The 20,986-nt window shown below is 39.6% G+C and overlaps 1 protein-coding gene across 4 annotated transcripts in view; it reads left to right on the top strand.

Moving 5' to 3' along the window:
- Nucleotides 1-20,986, top strand: part of TRANK1 (tetratricopeptide repeat and ankyrin repeat containing 1) — a 52,575-nt gene that overhangs the window by 15,409 nt on the left and 16,180 nt on the right. For 2 of the 4 annotated variants that reach the window (XM_051610369.1, XM_051610370.1), the window contains exons 6-17: nucleotides 767-850; nucleotides 4,243-4,381; nucleotides 4,975-5,106; nucleotides 7,035-7,202; nucleotides 9,706-9,867; nucleotides 10,234-10,485; nucleotides 11,335-11,511; nucleotides 13,210-16,086; nucleotides 16,681-16,880; nucleotides 17,347-17,484; nucleotides 19,521-19,661; nucleotides 20,302-20,458. In XM_051610369.1, coding sequence (XP_051466329.1) covers nucleotides 767-850; nucleotides 4,243-4,381; nucleotides 4,975-5,106; nucleotides 7,035-7,202; nucleotides 9,706-9,867; nucleotides 10,234-10,485; nucleotides 11,335-11,511; nucleotides 13,210-16,086; nucleotides 16,681-16,880; nucleotides 17,347-17,484; nucleotides 19,521-19,661; nucleotides 20,302-20,458 — 4,627 coding nt within the window. Of the gene's footprint in view, nucleotides 1-766; nucleotides 851-4,242; nucleotides 4,382-4,974; nucleotides 5,107-7,034; nucleotides 7,203-9,705; nucleotides 9,868-10,233; nucleotides 10,486-10,518; nucleotides 10,537-11,334; nucleotides 11,512-13,209; nucleotides 16,087-16,680; nucleotides 16,881-17,346; nucleotides 17,485-19,520; nucleotides 19,662-20,301; nucleotides 20,459-20,986 lie in introns of those variants that run through there. The other 2 variants (XM_051610371.1, XM_051610372.1) reach the window with 2 other exon arrangements.

The following is a 20,986-nucleotide window of genomic DNA, read 5'->3' as shown; positions in this document are numbered from 1 at the left end:
TTCCTCATGCATGTCAACTGTGTCACTCAGCTTGGTGCCACCTGCAGACTTGCTGAGTGATTGAGTGCACCACGAGATCCCATTGTCTATGATATTGATTAATATATTAAATAGTGTTAGTCCCGGTACAAGCCCTTGAGAGTCACCACTTGTTACTGTTTTCCACACTGTAACTCCTTGGATGCAGCCATCCAGCCATTTTCTTACCCATCCAACAGTCTATCCATGAAACCCATATCTCTCTATTTTAGATCTAAAAATGTTGAGGGGAAATGTAAAGAAGTCCACATAGATGACATCTGTAGTGTTTCTCTTATCCTCTAGTGAATCTAGGTGGGTTTTCAAAGACCAATGCAAAGTTTTCAGGGAAACTGAGAAAATGGAAGAATATACAGTATGTATTTCTTGCTTTCTGCTCAGGATGTTGGTGTAGCTGGGAAGTTTCATCCACATGAATGTAAAGGTCCATTCCTAAAGTGAAGGGTTACTACCAGTGTGTGTTGGAGAGACTTTTAAGGCCAGACCTTTCTACATGGTTTTGGTTTCTGAGGAAACTTTCATCAGTCATGGCTTCCCACAGTATGTTGTATATTACATGAATTCAATTTAAAAAGGAAAGGGAGATTCAGTAATCCGTTATGATCTTAAGAAAAGATCTGAGAAGTAGTTAGCCCATGTTTGCTTTCCTACAAGACCTGATGAAGCAGTGAAAAACAATCTCGAACTGTGCTTATAAGACCACTAATGTTGCTGTTTTTTTCTGCAGTCATGTCTGTTGTTGTTGTCTGAGAAGAAAGAGTTACCCACCAATCTCAGAGTCAACCAGTTATCACTGAAGAATCTCTTTGAGGTAAAGAAGCATCCTTTTTTTTTTTTTTTTTTTTTAATTAAAATCTGTTTCTTTTCTTCCTGTTCATTTTTGTGAGAGATTTTCCATGTTGCATGCAATGCTAAAACAGATCACAGGAAAATAAAAAGAATACTTGGAACTTGCATGATTTTGTTAAATCATCCATTTTGTTCCTTTTAATTTGAAAAGTAAATAGTCCTTAATTTGCATAATGTGTGTAATTTAATATTTCCTTTAATCTGATCAAAATAAGACATCTTCCTCTCAAGTACAGCAAGCTATTAATATCATGCTTGTAACCTGCCAGTTTAATGCTGAAAAATTTCTGAAGGTTGGATATGTTTTCTGACCAGGATTATGGCACACATGGGATATGGTATTTTTAAACCTTACTAGGCTGTCTCTGGATTGCTTCATAGTGCTCAGTCTGATTACAGGGAATTGAGTTGGGTGCAGTGCTGGAATTTTCCCTTCCCTCAATGCCCCTAATTTTTGGTAGGTTGTTTTATACCTAGGCAGCAATTGCTAAACATTCTCCCTAAAGGCTCTGATGCTTTCCAAATGACTTGGAGGATTTTGGCAAGATGAAAACATGTAGTCATAGACCAAGCAGCCATGGTTCTCGAAGCCTTTCACTGAGATGATGGCATCTGCAGACAGCAGAATTTGATCTGAAACTTGCTCTTTTCTTTATCTTGTGATTCTTCATGTTCTGCACCATATGGGAACCTCTGAAGCTTTCTGTGCTGGCAGTATATAATAAAAACTTCCAGCTGTCAGAACCTACCATGCACACACAGACGGTTGCTGGTTGGCCTGCCTGGTGCATGTGACGTGCCTTGCACACTACTACACCCCAGAGGCTCTGCCCATGTTTCTGTGTGAGCTAGATGGCATTGTAGGGCTCACTGCTGCTTACTTTGTGTATGGATATCCTGCCGGAATGCTTGGAATGCATGAAAGGGTGTGCAACCATTGCTTCTGGCCCCTTGGGAACCTAGGTGTAGCCATAGGCCAAGTGTGAGCTAAGAGATACAGGGAGTTCATCTCTGCCACTCAGGAACAGCTGGTGTACCCAGCAGTAACATACCAGCTTTCTGAAGGCATCTCACAGTGTATGGGGGTTATCATGCTGCAGATGCCCAGCCTGCTTCAATTGCAGTTACACGAAACACTTCTTACAGACCATGAAAAAATTCTTCTCTGGCTGCATTTTTTTGACTTTCTTCCATGTCTTTGTTTCACTGTATGAGACCTACTTTTAAAAGATATGGTTACATGTTCATTGAGAAATTCAATTAGGCTTTATGCTGAAGTATACCAAATTTCTTACAGCACTGTGGCTTTCCTGATGGAAGCTTTAGGATATGTTAACTGTAGGCTACACGGTACATTTGCTTGGCGTTTACTGGCTGGCAGATTAGCAGCTTAGGGCATATTGATGGACTATAGTGGAATTTGCCATTTGGCTGTTACAGTGCTTGTTGTGTTTTTGCCATAATAATTTCAAGTTGGGCCTTTTTCTATGCATGTATTTCAGTGAGGTGCCTGACAGAGTGAGTGGGAGGAATTCTGAAGAAGAAGGGGATAAGCTTATTTATAGGGATAGCAGAAGAATGAGTGGCTAAGTATACACAGGCATGCCTTGGTTAGCTGTGGTTAAGCAGTTGTGCTGTGTTAGTGCCATGGGAGAGCCTCTGGGGGGCTTTATGCAATCTTCCATCATGCCTTCTGTGTTTGCTCAGTTTTTTTGGGGAGGGAGGGTTGTTCAGGGTTTGGTCCTTGGTGAGCCAGGCCCATGGCCAGTCAGCAGCAGGGTTGTGGTGCTAGAGCAGCATAGCTGCAGAGTGGAGAAGGCCTGAGAGCCTTGGATTGCAGCAGCTCCTAAGCAAAGGTGGCCACTGCCACTGCTGTGGTTGGCAGCTCCTAGCAGCATCCTAGCCCGGGGAGCAGCAGCAAAGCTGTCCTGCAAGGGGTGAATGTGCTTCTTGCAGTGACAGTAAAGCATGGCAGTGCAGTGCAGTAGAGGACACCTGTAGAGTGTCTTAGCAAAAAAACTTTCTTCCTCGGAAAGAAAATAAAAGTGCCTCATGGAGAGAGGAGGATAAAAGTGGGTTGCCTTCATAAAATGCTGTGTCCTTTGTTGCTGAATTGGCTTTACCTGTCTTAGCTATTCTAGCAGCTTCTTTATGCGTGAGCAAGACTGAAAGAATCAAGATGAAGGATCCCTAAGTGCTGCTGCTTTTTTGCAAACATTAGAAAATGTAGCTTTCTGGCAGCTCAGGCTTCCCCTGCTGCCACTATTTAATTATATAATTTGTTGTATTTTGATTTTGTAACTGTGCACAAACAGTAATTCTTGCCAGTCAAAATTCAGCATGAGGTGTTAGAAAAAAAGTTTTATTTGTGGATGTTGGAAGCATGTGTGAAGACTGCTTATTTAAAAAGATGACTGGCACAAATGGAGAAATTATGTCTGAATGCTGTTTTCAAGCACCCCCTCGTGTCCTGATCCTTCAAGCATAATATATCTCAATTTGCATCTGAGCTTCCTCTGCCCACTCCCGAAGTTCCCCATATTGCTGTACCCCTTGTGCTTCACATTCATTAAGTCCTTGCCAGAACATCCTTATTAGGTTCAGCTGCCTTCTGCTTAGGCTCTGTGCTTTCAGTCTCGGTCTGTCAACTTCCCTGAAAGTTCTATACTTATATCAGATCACCTTCTGGTTTGTCTGGCCAAAAATCTCTCTCCTAAGGCGTAACACCTTTTCTTTGTGTGAGCAGTCATATTATCATTGTTCTCTTAATAGCACCAGATGCTTCCTGAGCTGTATGAGAGTAGGGCTTTGCCCTACTTTCCATCCGTGTGTTTCCTAAGCTATAAAATAACTGGTTACCTGAGTTCCCTAAATCTCTTTCCTCTGATCTCTTAAGTCCCTTTTCCAAATTTCAAGTATTTCTCCAGACTTTTCTTACTTTGGGGGAACTGCCTGTGCAAGCTGCCTCATCCAAGCTTAAAAGGCATAATATTTGGTTACAGCAATATTGGTACTGAGATACAGTAACATTTAATAGACAAGTGTAAGGCAGAAAGTTGCAGTCAGATACAAAGAAGAAATGTAGAAATATGTATTAAAAATATACTTTGGGTTCTTGAAAACAGGACAAGATTCTTTTAAGATGCATGAACAACTCTTAAGAGAAAAGTATTTGGTTTGAGCTTCCATGGAAATTGTTTAATGTGTAATAAATGTTTCATTTTAAAATGGGTGTGGTTTGATTGCTATTGTCCCACTGATTCTTGTCATAAAAATAATGGAAATAGGATTAAAGAAACCTGCCTTTCATATATATATAACATAATGTATTGTAATTGTTCTCTTTGTTACCAGACTTCTGAGTGGTATGGGCATGGTGAGAAGATGCAAGAAGTAGCGGAGTTAGCCAAGTGGCTAATTTCCATTGGAGCAAAAGTTGAAACCATTGGAGTTTATCTGCTTCATGCTGTTATCAGACTGTGTATCAGAGCAAGTGAGTGGCACCAGCAAGTGAAATAAAACAATAGTGGTCTTTATCAGAGAACTGACAGCTACAGCTTTTTCTACCTTTAAGTTTGTATTTTGTTTTGTTTTTAAACTAATGAGATGAGATCATCTAGGTATAATCTTGCACGTCAAATAAGGCAATATTTTGAAAATGGTGTAGACTCTCTGGTCGTCTGTGCCTCATAGTGGTAGAAACCTAATATGTTTGTTCTGTTCTGTGGTTTGAAGTGAAAGTGTGATTGACGGGAGTCTTTCAGAACTGAATAGATCAGCTTTGACAAAAATACCGTATTTCTTCCTTGCACCTTAGTGTGGAGCTGCAGTTTCTATATGTGCTGAAGAGCTGAGAGTCAACCTCAGAGTTGCAGTTGCAGCAAGTCAGTGAGAACGTAGTGTCATGTCTCCTACAATGCAGCAGGCTCTTACTGTAACTCCTTTTGTTTTCTTCCTTCTCCTGCTCTCCATATTTGAGAAAAGGTTTCTTACAGACACATCTTGCCACTTCTTAGGGGGGAAAAAGGCAGGATCTGTCTCTGCTGTGTTTACCATTTGTAATAAGTGTTTGTTTTATCATTTTAGGAAGGAACCATTTCTTCAGGTGGTTACTGACTCGGAGGCCAGACTTGAAGGATAGGCTCAACCAGCAAGACAGAGATGGGTGCACCCTCCTGCATATTGTGGCATCTTCCAATGAGTATTCCCAGAAACGCAGTAAATACAATTCTTTTTGTGTGTGTGTGTGTGGAGTTGGTTTTTCTTGAATATGGGAAAATGAGGAGTGGAAGAAAATTTCAGATCCTGGTGTTTACTGTTTATGCTAAGGAAGAAAATAAAGGCCTTTATCTGAATGTAGACTTCATAATGGTAACTAGGATTTAAACACTCCAACAATTCCTGCTAAAAATGGTATACCTCATTTGTGACCATTTTCTTTGTTCTTTGGTTTGACTAGTTATAATTTTCCCACTAGTATGCTGCAGGCTTTTTTTTTTTTTTTCCAATCATAGGAGTTTGATGGGCTTTTAAAGTTTGATGTGCCCTTAAAATCATGTTAGACCACCTGGAGACCTGTCCTCTCCTTTTAAATAGGTGAAGATTTTAAACATAAGTTGTGGTGCGCTATGTCAGAGGAGGAAAATTAAATGTTTTCCTTCATCTTTTCTGTGGGATTTTTCATTTATGTTACAATTTAGCCCGGCTTCTTGTATTTCTTACTCTCCCCACGAGGTGGCAACAGGAAATAAGTATGAATGCCAAGATAACACCAGACTTTTAGCTCATTAAATGCGACGACGTTCTAGTGGCTCTTGTTAATAGTATGAATGAAATTTCCACAACATATCTCTAAATAATTTCATTTTCGGGAAAGGTGAAACAAGTCTTTTGCAGTATTTCCATCTGTTGCTAATGAGATATGCATTTCCAGAAGAGACTGCATTTTGTGTGTGTGTGTGTATATATATATATAAACACACATATGTGTGCGTGTGTGTAAAAGTTTGTTTATAATTATATAGTGTATGTATATATAAGAGCATATAATTTTATATTTAGCTATTCAAATGTATTTCTTTATATTGTATAGGCATTATATAAATACTTATTAAAGTTTATTTCTTTATATAGTCTAGATATTATATAGAGAGTATATGTCTAAACATATATATCAAAATATGCACCCATATGTTTACAAAAATAATCCCTAAAATAGCTTGAATGGGAAGGCTTAGACAAACAAGCAAGACATCTGTGTTAGCCTGCATAATTTTTTGTTCATTTAGGTTTTGTCTTTGCCACATGCCATAATGGAGGCTGTGGTAATGTTTCTATGGGATGTGTGGTGGTCTAACACTTAATTGCTCACCATTGCTCAGTGCTGTCCTGTGTGACGTGGAATTTCTGCACTTGCCCAGCTGTCCTGAGGGCATGACTTCTAGCAAATGTGCCTCTTTTAGGCAAAAGAAATACAAGCAGCTACTTGTAGGTCTGTAGAGTTTCCCCTGGTGGCATACTAAGAAGGGAGCATGTTAACTTTCAGAATATTAGATACTGTGTCAAGGTTGTAAGTCATCATTATATTTATTGTGTTTACATGCGATCTGCAGTACCTGTTGTGAAATGCTATAGAGGATAGCAGTTTTTGTTGAAAGCAATGGTACCTACTGTTAGTCAAACTAGATGTCTTTGTTATAATGCTTATTATCAAGAAAATAATGCAGCTTATGTTGCATAGGAAAGAAACTCAGTGCCTGGCTCTGTATATTCATGCCCGAATATGTGAAATACTTTGGTTTATTGAGTCACTGTCAAAACAGTAGCAAAATCCCTAGTTTTGTTTTTTCTTTATGTACAGTGCAGTTTTCCTAGAGTCCGGAGAGCAGGGTTGGGGCATAAGGGAGGAGGTGAATTCAACATACTGCCTCTGGCCAGTGAGATGCTCATGAGGCACCCAGTCACTTTGTGTTTCTGTGCTCCTGTTTCCCAGTGAATAATAATGAAGATAGATTTATTTTTTTAAAATATATTAAAATTAAGCTAGAAATACTGCCAGGAAATTAAAAATACAAAACAAAACTGAACCAAACCTCTGAACACTGAGGATTACTCTTCCTGTAATGTTTATTCATGTGATGTTTTAGGCCAAACAGAAGATGTGATCATGCTCCTGAATTATGGGGTTGACCCCACTGTTCCAGATGCACGGTCAAGATATGTCATAGATATATTGAAAAAGAACAAAAACTTTGGTGCAGTAAAAGCAGTCAGCAGTCACCTCGAGAAGCAGACTTCTTCTGTGAAACAGACAGGTATTACATGGACTGAGTGGTACTTCTCTTTTAAAATAATATCCTTTAGATACAAAATTGTTTAATTTGTAATTGGTAATAGTGGGTGGGTTTTATGTAACTTTTCCTATGAATTGTCACTCTGATCTATCACATCCTATCAGTGGATGATGAATGTTTTGTGTTTGCCTGAAGGTGACTGCCGTCCAGCTGATGCTCTTAGTGTATCATGCAATGAGTAACTTCAGGTTGCTCTAAGTTACTCTAAGCCACTGTGGTGTTTTTTTTCCTTATCCTTAACATGAGTTTTCCCCTGACACATAAACTGCTTATCTTTTATGCTTTTTCAGTTTTAACCTTTTCACTTTAGTTTTTGGAAAATGAAACATTTTTTTAAAGTAGCGGAGCAGACTGTCAGACTAAAACTACAAGAGCCTCTCATAACCAAAACAGGGGAGCTAAAAGTTTGTTAAACTCTTGAAGTGTGGGGAAACTGCAAAGTGCTTTCTAAAAATGTGTAATGATATTTCTAGGTGATTTGTTAATGACCTGTTGTCATACAGGAAGACACAAATCTTAATTTTCCTGGTGCTGATATGAAATGTCATGAACTGGTGTGATAAACTGGTTTCCAGTCTGCTTGTCAGTTCTGAAAAGGATTCTGACTTGTCTGTTTTTTTTAAATAATTTTCCATTCTGGAAAATAATGTATCAAGTGATTATCCAAGTAATGGGGATTTCCTTCTCCACACCAATAAACGAGGATGAGAAAACAAACTGTACAATACCACCTCACTGATGACGGTATTGAGACTGGCTAACCCTTATATGGTTTCTTATCTGCACTAACAAATGGAGCAAGCCTGAGCTGCCTGTACTGCAGTATGGTCAGAGAGATGCTAGTTGGGGCATGAGATGGGGAGCTGTCTACCCTCGGGACTGGAGGGTCCCTGCAGGATGCACCTTCTTGGCAGCATGGCACTACAGCTTGGTTGCTACATCCTAGCTCTGAAAGAAACTGTAGTGGGCCAGAGACATTTCGAGCAGAGGATCCAATCGTAGGAGGCCATTCGGAGAAGCTCCTGTGAGTAACCATGAGAACTGATGGATTGGCTGGTTAGGCAAGGTGTTCCTGAGATTCAGGTACTGAGGTGGTAGATCTTGCAGCAGATCTTTTCAAGCCGTGGTTTAGATTGCTGTTTAAATAAGTCCCAGGCATGGACATTGTTGATCTTGAAAGCACTTCTTCAGTACAGTCTTTCTGAGATGGTGTGGTGTCTGATCTGCTTGTTTTCCTTGGCACTAACCAACCAGGACTTTAAAGCAACACCTGTATTACCATCATTACTGTATTAGCCCAAAGCATAACCTTTTCAAATGTGAAGTTGCTTGTGTTATGCAGATCTCAAAGCACAGATGTAGCAAAAGACTGCACAGGCATATGAAACTTGGCAAAAAGTGGAGTTTTTAGGCTACATCCCTGGTTTCATGTGTGTATTGCATACAAGTTTGCTGGAAAGCACCAGGTTTCATTGCACTTCTATCTTATGGCTCCTGACAAGTAGATTCTCACAGGTCCTCTTTCTTTACTGTAGAGATCTCCTGCCCTGTTCTGCAGAAGGTCTTAGCCTAGTGGTTCTCAGGAGGTTAACACCACTCCCTCGGTGGTGGTAATTGTTTTGGTTGGTTTTCCAGGTAGCTCAGTCTGTCTTTTGTGGTAATGGTGTTGTTGTTGCCAGTGCACAGCCCCCAAGAGCTTTCTAGGCTTAGTGTAAAATGCAAGGACTGGAGAACAAGCCACTGCATTACAGATAACAGTCTGAGGTTAATCCTCATTGCTAAAAAGATGACTGGTTTTGTCTGTCTCTTTGTCTGAAGGGCTAAAGCTATTTTGTTGTGTCTTTGATGTACTTGAATTCCTCTAAGCTTTTAAGAAAGTCAGGCTTAGTCTTCCAGTTTTTATTTAAGGGCATTTATTAGGACATAATTAAAAACCTGCCAGTGCTCTTTACCTAAGTATCTCTTAAACTTGTTGGCATGATTTTGGTGTGGTGGGTTGTTTTGGGTTTTTTTTTATTGTTTTGCTTTGGTTTCTTTTAAGAGGATAATTTTTATTTATTTATTTTTTTATTTTATTTTTTTATTTTATGGCTGTATTTCTGAAATGCCACTGAAGAGTCATACAAGCTCAGGACACGATTAAAGCTTTGCTGAAAACGTTAGTGGTTTACTCTAAAAACTCTGAATAGTGATACCACTACAAGGCAGCAGTATCCTGCTTGCATGCAGATCAACTTGTGAACTATTACAATTTTCAACCTATGGTACTATGGTAAAGAGTGTATCAAATATCCTTTGGGATATGAAGTCTATCACAGGACTGGCTTTGACAGTAGGAGTTTCAGCCATCTGGTTTTTAACCTGCCACTACACATTTCTCAGAGATGTAATGTATTACAGTCCTGTCCTGAAAACAGGCCAGCAAGGAACTGACTGGGCTTTCAACATCTGTGATGTTTTTCAGGGGAAAATGAAAGCAGAGCTGTAAGTGATTCAACAGATTCCTTGCTGGATGTTCTTGAACAGTTTGTCCGGTTCTACAAATCTGAAAAGGGAGCACGTAATAAAAATGTATTGAAGGAAGATGCAGTTAAGCAATTTCTGAAATTGCTGTCTTCAATGAAAGGTACAGACAGTTCCCATTTCTCTACTTCACCAAATTTACTTGCTGTGAAAAATGTTTGATGTCAACATACAGTTTTTGCTCTTACCCTTCGCTTCCCTTTTCCTGCAACCGGTATTACTGGAACAATGTGCTTTTACTTATTTTTGCTGTTGTGTTTTGCACTTAGAACCACCAGAATATGCACAAAGTTTCAGTATGATGAATCAAAACATTTAAACTTGGCTGTCAGCATCTGGATAAAAAGATGCAAATGTTGCATTTTGCGGTTCTGTACTTTCAATTAAATGAGTTCTGAAAATAGTTTATAATGAGATTGGTTTTTATTATGTGTTTTGAGTAAGTTATGTTGTCTTGACTGTCTTGCAGAAATCCCTGAAGGGGTGGTTTGCAACATCCCCCAAGCCTGTGCTAACAGCTTTATAAAACAGTTGCTGGAGAAGCAAATGTGGCATCAAGTTTTGCTGCTGCTAACAGGGAAAGCCAGTGGGGAAGAGCCGTCGGGTGTAGGACTCTTCAAAAACTGCAGTCTTTCAGATGTTGACATTGGCAACATTATCCAACAGTGTGATGGATCAGATAAGCAAGTCCACCTCATAAGATGCTTGCTCGAACGAGGAGGTGAAAAACTGTACAATGTTAATGTGTTATAATAGATCGAACATTTTATTGGTATGTTTGGAGCAACATAGTTTCAGATACACCAATATGTGTTTTCTGTGGCATTGAGTAAGTGCAGCAGCTTTTTGGAGGGCAAGCCATTGGCTGCAACCTCTGTGTGTGACATGGGAAGCCCCTAAGGGTACATGGGATGGAAGAAGTTTTGCAAATTAAATTCGGCTGTCGGGGTTGGTAAAAGGTAAAAGGCCAAGGATTATTGTTGCTTCATTGCTTGTAGCTTCTTCATTTTTTAAGTTTTTCCATCTTCAGCCATAATATTACCCTGACTGATAGACTGAGTTTGATCTGTTGTTATGTTACAAATAATTGACTACTTTAGTGATTTCAGAGGCATGACCAGATGTCTTTTTGTAGCCAGTGTGGACATGATAATTTTCCTTGTTTTGCATGAGGCTTATTCATGGGATTACCCTGCCATTTTTCATTTCATGGTATAATTTAATGTTAGCTATAAATTAAGGACACACAGTCCTGCTGCAGCCAGGTGAGTGCCAGAGGTGCAAGTAGGTTTCTTGTTTCAATCAGTGACTGACTTACTTGAAGATACTTCTGGCCTTTCTGTCTTCCTATCACAGCAGGACTGATTGCTCAGCTTAGTGGAAGATGAGAGGAGATTCTGAAGATTTTCTTAGTGAATAACTCTTTTAAAGATACATGTAAAAAGATGACTAAAAGGAAAGTCACCTGTTCAGCAATCATTATGTATCTTAATCTGTTTAGAACTTTGTGTAGTTTGCAGATCTGGCATATTGGATTTAACCCCTGATATTTTCATGTTTTTCATGCCAGCTCTGCCAGACAGGATTGGAACCAGCTCTGAGATGCCACTGCAAATATGTCTCAAAAAGAATTATTTTCAACTGGTGTATTTGCTGCTGACCAAAGGTGCAGATCCTCAAAATGTCTCCATGGCACAAGGAGATACTCCTTTGCATGCTGCACTTTCCATCTGTTTAAATAAAGGAGGTAAAGCTTTTGTGTGCCTGGGCCTGGGGAACATAAAGGACTCTAGCAGATGTATGCTGCTTATTTTCACAGCAGCTTTTGAAAACATCCCCATTTCTTGCCTGTTCAGCCCACTACCCCTTCTGCTGCTGTTTACTGATAGGATAGCAGCAGATCAGGATGTTTGTGTCTCAACCCCCAGGGTCTGTAGGCCAGAGAATACACATCAGGCTCTGATAAGCTGATGTGTTCTGCTATGTGGTTGCTGTGGCTGGGACTATGAGGAGAGTTAATGGCAGCTCAGGTGACCAGGGAAATCAAGCAGCTGTACTGTCCCTGTCAGTTACTGTTTTGTGAACGTATTCTTGTTTAACCAAGCTGGTTTAGAAGGGAATGGTCTTCTTTGAAGCCCTGTAAAATGTGAAATTGAAGTAAACAGGAAGGATCTAGGAAGAAACAGAGGGAAAGAGGCAGAGCAGTGGCAGCAAACTTGGAAGGAAATCCTACAGTGGCACCTAAAATCTGTTCCCCCATTTTTGTTAGCTGTAAATCAAGCCAAGTTTTATTCAGTGGAGGATTGAGTGAGAGGACTGTAGGGCTTACATAAAAATGTAAGCAATTCAGATGAGCTATCAAATTAAGGCCCAAAGTCAGGCTTGATTTTAAATTTAAAAAAAAAAAGTCCATGTTTTTTACTTGAAGGATTAAAATAATTAAAAATCCTGAATTTATTTATCTGTAAAGCACACACATTTAATTTAATAGCTTTGGAGAGATTAAAAGCATATATGCTGCCCGTTGTAAATTTTGAATAGAAAGATTAAGAAGTCCAATGACAATATCTTCTCATAAGTATTTTTCCCTGTGTAAATTTTTTAAAGTGAAATTTGCTTACAATGATTTCTGTGTGTCACTATTGTACAGTTAGCAAAGAAGTGCTTCTCATATATCTTCTGTTTTAACTCACATATATTACCTGGATTAAATCCAGAAAGCAGCAGAATATTTTTTTCCCCCCAGTGAGATATTGGACTAATCCTATTTTGTAGAAAATTGCTCTAGGGATCTCATATCAGGAAATAATTGTGATTTGCCACAGATTATTTTAGTAAACCAAAGTTATCTGCAGCAGATTACTTCTGGGTGACATATTAAAATGAACCAAATGACTGCAGAGCAGTATCCAGAGCTGCTGCTTGTCCAGATGGTCGGTCACCAGCCTACCTCGGGAAGCAATCAGGACTGATGTGGGAAGATGGAATGAATCTGTTTGCACCTGAAGGTTAAAAAAGGAATTAAACTGACTGGTGCTACAGGAGCAATTATAGTACTAAGGACTTCTAAACCTTTGCTGCCATTACATTGTTTTCCTTGGATATTAGAAAAGCTCACTTTTGACCCATTTCAAATAAGCATGTTTTACAAACATTAAATGTAGCCTGTTTTAGTTGTGTTTTTTTTTTTTTTCCTTTGAAAGCAAATTGTTTTTCGTTTACTAGCTGCAGAAAACAAGTATTAAAAGTTGTTGACCTACAAAGCAGCCTTGTTGTGGAGAACAGCCTGTCTTCTCCCCCCACATAAGACTAGATAACATGCCTTTTAAGCCAGCAGAGGCCTTTTGCTGATTATACCCAGCAGACGGGCAAAAACAAGCCTGTCTGTTCAAGGACAGAAAAGCAAAGCAAGTGATAGTTTTTTAATTTGTTCTCTTGCTTTCAGATGACACCGGTTTAAACATCCTGAACTACCTACTTGGTCTCTTTGCTTCAAGACCTTCTGACTTCCCATACCTTAATCCAAACATACAAGATGAGAATGGAAATACAGTGATGCATGTTGTTTTTCAGAAAGGATTATCAAAACATACCAAGAGAATAATGGAGTCACTGGCAAGATTTGATGTTAACTTTAACATAAAAAACAAATTAGGAAGAGATGTAAGGTATAGAATTAAAAAAAAAGACCCACTGCTGCTTGCTTGGAATAATGCATTGGGGAAAAGGAGACACCGGCAGGATATAGCAGGGCAGTCATTTAAAACACCTAAACACACTTCAGCTTCTGAGATTTCACAGCCAAAGAGCACGGGACGTTCTTCATCTGGGTCCTCATTAAAGGCACCATCTGGCAACACAGTGCATAATGATTTAAAAACCCCATGTTCTCTAAGGACAGAAAAGGCTCATCTGGGGAAGGAGGAAACAGAAGGAGTAAATAGGCCTTTAACACTGCAGGAAAGTCTAGTGAAAGCAATCACAGCTTTAATTCAGCAACTGAAATTGACTGACACCCTAAGAAAGGATCATCCCCTGGTACAAAAGCCATCTTCAGCTCAAAATAATGTGGAAGAGGGAAGAAGTGAGTCCTTGCAACCTTGTCGAAGCATAGCTTATCCTAATGGAAAAGGGGATGATTGGGAGAGAGAGAAGGAGGCACGGAAGTTTAGTATGGCCCCGCCTAATGGAGAGAAGGAAGAACCAGAGGAAGAGAAGGGGAAGATTCAGGATATTGAGGCATATGTGCAGGAGTTCGATAACATGACCTGGGAAATAGAGTGCACTCCTGAAATGCTGAAGACATTGAGCAGCAAAGCTGTGCCACATTATCTGAAAACTAAAACTATAATGGCAATTAAGCGGCTTGGCAATGGGGAATGGACCAAGGGCCTTCAGAAGCCACTGAAACACTTGAATACTGATATCCAGCTGTATGAAGCCAAGTTGGACAAAGGTGCAAGAATGCTATGGGAACTTGCAATTGACTTTTCTCCTCGTTGCAGTGAGAGTGCAGAAAAGATAATGGAGACAGAACAGACAAAAAGTCTTCCAGAAAAATCGGGTAGAGTTTACACAGAAATAATCAGAATTTGGGCCATTGTTCTTGACCATTGTAAGCTGAACCATGTCTTAGATAATATATGTATTTCCTACAAACGTGGTTTATCCTGCATCTTGAGGAAAAAGCTGAAGGGCATAAATGAAGGACAGCAGAACCATAATGTGACAACACAGAAACGTGTTCCACGTTGTTATGTTGAAGACTCGGAGGCAGAAAAGACAAAAGAACGTACCATACCTGAGTATTGTCCTCCAGCTAGTGCAGCAGAATTGGAATACAATATAATGAAATTTCACAGCTTCAGTACTAACATGGCACTTAACATTATAAATGATGTACATTCTTCTGTTGAATACCCTTTCCGAGTTGGGGAGTTGGAGTATGCAGTAATTGCTCTCAATCCAAAGCCCATGGAACCAATAATTTTAATTGGGCGGAGCGGGACGGGGAAGACGACTTGCTGCTTGTATAGGCTTTGGAAGAAATTCTATTCATACTGGGAAAAATCCACCCTGGCAAATGGTCCTCTGCTGGAGAGACAAACATGGCAGCAAAGACAGTGTAGTGAGGCTGAAAAAGCTAGGCTGGAGAGGGAGGAGAGTGAACTGAAACGAGACAGTGATGATTCGAGTGAGGAGCAGGTGAGTGATGAGCAAGATGATGACAGTGAGGATGAAAAGGTTTCTGCAGGTCCAGCTGCTGAGGAAACTACTTCACGTGATGACCATGAAGATGACCAAATGCATAGCCCAGAAGCATCTAACAGGCTGGAGCACCTGCACCAGATATTTGTGACAAAAAATCCTGTCTTGTGCCAAGAAGTTCAGAGGAATTTCATTGAACTTAGTAAGTCTTCTAAAGTAACCAGTCACTTCAGGTCTCTGGAACCAAATGTTCACAAGCTACAAGATGTTAAAGATGAAAATTTTCCACTGTTTGTCACTTCCAAGCAGTTGTTGCTGTTACTGGATGCATCCATGCCTGACCCGTTTTTTCCAAGAAATGAAGATGGAAGCCTTAAAAGAACCATTGTTGGTTGGAGTCCTCAGGAAGACTTGGTGGTACCAAATTGGCAAGACGAGGATGAAGAAGGTAATGTTGAAGCAGAACACGGTGATGATGAAGGAGCTGCAGATGCATACTCTAGGGAGAGTGATCCACGGACTTTTGTGACTTACGATGTGTTTGCAAATGAAATATGGCCAAAAATGATAAAAGGCAAAAGCTCTTATAATCCAGCACTGGTTTGGAAAGAAATAAAATCATTTCTGAAAGGCTCTTTCGAGGCACTGAATTGCTCTGGGGGTAAACTTACTGAGGAGCAGTACAAAAAGCTAGGCCGAAAGAGATCACCAAACTTCACAGAAGACAGGAGTGAAATCTATCACCTCTTTTGTCTTTATCAGCAGATACGATCACAGAGAGGTTACTTTGATGAAGAAGATTTGCTGTATAATTTATCTCAAAGGCTCTCAAAGCTCAAGGAGCTGCCATGGTCCATCCATGAGTTTTATGGTGATGAGATCCAGGATTTCACCCAAGCTGAGCTAGCACTGTTAATGAAATGCATCAATGACCCTAATGCCATGTTTCTAACTGGTGACACTGCCCAGAGCATAATGAAGGGAGTTGCTTTTCGTTTTAGTGATCTGAGATCACTGTTTCATTACGCAAGCAAGAACTCCATGAACAAGAAGCAGCGTGTTAGAAAACCAAAAAGGATATATCAGTTGTACCAGAACTACAGGTCCCATTCAGGTAGAGTGACAAATTTATTTATGATCTGATGTCACTAAGAATTGAAGCTTTCTACTATTCAATTCAAAGCATCTTTAAGCAGCCTGTTTTTTAAAGAGATCAGATGGTCAGCTTTTTTCTGACATGCAAATTCTGTATTTTGACATCTCAACTGGAGAACTAAGAATGAAAGTTTTTTTTAAATTGTCATTTTTGAACACTCAAGATTACTGAATGTTTTGACTGTTTGAAGAAAAACTTAACAAATAATCATACCCATTTCTGTCGTCCCATGCCCAAACTGCTAGACTTTGCAGGATTGGTTTGCTACTTCTGCTTTTCATAGTTCTTTCTCATTTAGGACCTTTTTTTTATGAGGACTCTGCCAAGCCTCTGTAGCATGCTTTCTGATCTTTACAGGCCCAAGCATGAGTCCACTCAAAACATGACAAGAACATAAAGTATACCTTGCAGCTGCTCTTTTCTCTGACTAGTGCTTTTTGTCATGATATCTTTTAATTCTGGAATTCTAAAAAAAATCCTGTAAAAGTGTGTTTGTGAGAGAGTACGAGACTGTCAGACTGAAGTTTAAAATCTGTATTCTGCTTTTTGCAGGTATTCTCTCTTTAGCATCTGGAGTGGTTGATTTGCTACAGCATTATTTCCCAGAATCTTTTGATCGTCTTCCTAAGGACCGTGGTCTCTTTGATGGGCCAAAACCTACAGTCTTGGAGTCCTGCAGCATTAGTGACTTAGCAATTCTGCTGAGAGGCAACAGAAGGAAAACACAACCCATTGAATTTGGAGCACATCAGGTTTGCTTTTCCTTAGGTATATGGGTTTTGCAGATTCTGCTAGCTCTTTTGCTAAATTATCATTTTATATGGACTGCCCACAACTTTCTTTATTAAGCCTTTATATCTCACTGATAAATTATGCTTCTTAAACTTAGACACTTTGTGTTGGTTTCCATTTCTTCTTAATACATGTCGAGCTCTTTCTATGCTTTTTTGCTTCACATGTTGCCTGTCTTGTTCCTTTCTAACTCCCAAGTTTTCTTACACCAGATCTACAACTGTCTGCACATGCCACACATTTGTCAGTCTTCTAGTGGCAGCTTTGTGACCTTTTTTTTTTTTTTTTGTGGACTGTACTGGTTGTCTGTATTAAATGTTGACTGGTTTTGAGAAGGCTCTGGTGTTGCCATGACATGTTTGTGTGCTTTCTCTATGCAGCTGTTACTTTTTTTGTTGTTCTTCTTATTAATGTATTTTATGACAGGTGGTACTAGTGGCAAATGAAACTTCCAAGGAGAAGTTACCCGAGGAACTCAGTTTAGCACTTGTACTGACAATTTATGAAGCAAAGGGCTTGGAATTTGATGATGTACTCCTTTACAACTTCTTCACAGACTCAGAGGTATTTAATTCTTACCCATTTTCTGCCTTTTTTCTTCAGCTGATTTTACAGTGGTCTTGTACATTTCCAGATGGAGGATTCTATTTCCTCTGAAAACTGGTGTTTCATCACAGTAGAAAACAGGGACAATGGGCTTATGAGTTGAGACTGTCTTCCCTTAGTGCTGCATTTTCCTTCAGATTGGCTGTTGCAATTTAAGAGAGAGCCTTGGGGTTCACACAACTGTGCACATGTTTCTGTTGTGTACCAGGACTGCTCTGCTAGCTTACAGTATGTTCCTCCTGGCTGTTCCCTGTTTAGGTCAGAGTAGTTGGTGAGGAGACATGCCATCACTCATATTCTTTACCTTATACTGGGATTCCAGATTCCAGAGAAGCACCTTAGACACCCTGCTTTGCATCAAGACTCTGTTCACAGCACAGTTTTTTTTGGTCTGCTAGCTCATGGGCTGGAAAAAATTTGCCAACTCCGGACAAAATTAAGCAGAATGATGTTGCATTTTTATTTGGGGGGATTTTTTTTTTTTTTTTTTTTAATTAAGAGCTTAGTAGAACAATTATGTTTAGAATAAAGAGTGTGTTTGTGTCTGGGAGCAAGGGAAAGGAACCTGCTCTGTAGCCATCCACAGTTTAGCTCTAGAGAACTCATTCTGGTCTAGTTCAGGAGTTGTCAGGCAACTTGGGAAAGTCTCACAGTCTCTAGTGGAGACCATCACCCATAGAGTGGTATTGGATAAAGAAGATTTTGTTGTTTTGTATTTCTTACATACTCCCTTTTCCCCTTTGCGGTTCTCTGGGGAGGTCAGACCCTGTCTCTCCAGGATTTCCTGTAGCTGCATACCTGGCAGGGATGTGATCCTTGACTCCTTGCAAAGAGCTGTTGACCACAGCAGCCTTGTTGCTGGAGCATCAGGGAGCCATCCCACCCCCTCAGTGAGGGAGTAGGCAGCATCCTTGCTGAACATGCCTGCAGAGACTCAAGAATACCCACGACTGAGCTGCTCTGCAATTAAACATTCAGTGTGAACATCTCTGTGGCAGATCTCCTCTGCTTCTAGCCCTCAAAATGGTGTCTCAGATGTGGTTTTCATATGCTGAAAACCACAAATGTGTGAAGGAAAACTGAGGGCAGCTTACTGGTGACTCTTCATAGAGATAAATGGACATTATGGGGTGAGGGTAGAAGGAAGGAGCATTAGGTAGATGACCTTTTATCTGTTACTGTGGGGACAGTATGATACTGGCTGTCACAGTAGAGTTCTCAAAGTTGATTTGTTTTTGGTGATGCAAGTTGTGTTCAGAAAATCAATAAACTGTCAGAATGTAGCCGAATCAGTAGAACAGAGTTGAGTCATGTAGGGCATTTTAACTTAGACTAATGTGTGTCAGGCCTGGAGAGCTGTTAGTTTTGTATGGGATCAGGAACCTGCAGAGCTTTAGCCCCTCAGAGTTGGGGTTGTTCAGTCTGGTGAGGATAAGGCCTCTGGGGGAACCTTATAGTGGCCTTCCAGTATCTGAAGGGGGTCTATGGAAAATCTGGGGAGGGACTGTTTACAAGGGTGTGTAGTGACAGGACAAGGGTGAATGGTCTTAAACTAGAGCAGGGTAGATTTAGATTAGATGTTAGGAAGAAGTTCTTTACTAAGAAGGTGGTGAAACACTGGAACACATTGCCCAGAGAGGTAGTGGAGGCCCCATCTCTGGGGACATTCAAGGTCAAGCTTGATGATGCTCTGAACAACCTGGTCTAGTTGGAGGTCCTTGCTTACTTCAGGTGGCTTGGACTAGATGACCTTTAAAGGTCCCTTCCAACCCAATGCATTCTGTGATTCTGTAAGCTCAGCATACTTGATGAAAAATTGGTGGTCATTCTTGACATTCTTCCCTGAGATAATACTGGTTTTCCCACCCATCTTGTCTGAGCCTTCTTCAGTTGTGGGTGTCTTGGTTGATCACAACATATGACCTTCATCTTTTGCATATGTGTGCAGCAGCAGTTGATGCATACAATTAAACCTCATTCTCCTGACATTTTAGGCTAGCAAAGAATGGAAGATAATTTCTTCTTATACTCCTGATTCAGATGTGCAAGTAGGAAGCAAATTGTTAATTGAAATGCCTTTAGAGGATGCTACTGGTATGCAGAAGAGAGCTCCTTTCAATGTAGAAATGTACAAGGTGAGTTTTTTGTAACACTGGGAATAGGAAGGATAAACTAAAATCATAGAAGTAGGGAAATTTATTCAAGATATACTTAAAGTTTACACATTTTTGTAATATAACCAGGATTTTTGAAAGATAGTTTTTTTGCTAAGTTAATTTGATAAAAGAACAAAAACTACATGTGATAGACTTTTAGGTGTATTAACAGAACAGCTGTGGTTAAAATAAATAGTAAAACAGCTTGTCAATTTTTATTATTACTTTAGTCTCAGTACTATCAATATCAGTACCTTCAAATTAAGGAAACTTCTAAGAATCTAGTCAGATAATTTAAAGATTGTATGGCAAAAAATGAATAATTGTGTGTGCAAGCGTTAGAAGAAAAATGGACTGTCATACCTCCCACTGCTAGATTTGCTATAGCAGTAGTTGCATGCAAATTAGCTGTATAAAGTCTTCTGTGAATGCAAAATCACATATTTAATATTTTGACCTGCTTACTTAAAGATACTTTCTTATTTGTTATAAATTTTGTGTATATTTGCTGTTTTCTTATAACTGTAGTGTTTATTTCTAACAGTTTAGCCCCTCTGACATTTAATTTTATTTTATTTTGGTGTGTTGGTGTATTGTTTGTTTTTTTCTTTTGCTTCAGATGCTGAATGGAGAACTGAAGCAATTGTATACTGCCATTACAAGAGCCAGGGTCAATCTGTGGATCTTTGATGAAGACAGTGATAAAAGGGCTCCAGCTTTCACGTATTTCATCAAAAGAGGATTGGTTGAAGTTGTCAAAGCAGATGAAAAGAAAGGTAAAGTTATCCTTAAACTTTCTTTAAAGACTGTCATACAGGACAGCATACTCATGCTTTCTTGCTTTTAGGCTGTGTAATAAAGAAGGTTAAATTCCTTGGTCTCTGTAACAGGGTGCATTGATAACTGCCCTTGTAAATTTCCCCTGATTTCAGTGCCTCTTATTTCTTTTGGCTCTAAAGATCAGTGACACGTTAATATATAACTTCATTGCTAATTCATTAGTATAATTTTTCCTGCACTGGCTGTTCACAGAAAAACAACCCAGCTAAAAGAGATTTAAAAAAATAAAAGAATTAGGTTCCTATAAAGACATCAGATTTACTCAAAGTTTTATCCAAAAAGGAAGCATGACTTTTAGAGGTCTTTCAAAACCAAACCAAACTTGTTGATTTTCAGTGCTGATTGAATGTGAATGAGTGAATGACTGAATGATAAAATGTGTTTAACTCAGAATTACCATTACTGGTGTGAGCACAAATCATGAAGAGCTTGGAACATCATGAGATATTGATGCTTAGTTTTGG

The sequence above is a fragment of the Apus apus genome, chromosome 2 (assembly GCF_020740795.1).
Source record: "Apus apus isolate bApuApu2 chromosome 2, bApuApu2.pri.cur, whole genome shotgun sequence".
Lineage (NCBI taxonomy): Eukaryota > Metazoa > Chordata > Aves > Apodiformes > Apodidae > Apus > Apus apus.
The sequence above is the reverse complement of the archived record's forward strand: the minus strand, read 5'-3'. Positions and strand labels throughout refer to the sequence as shown.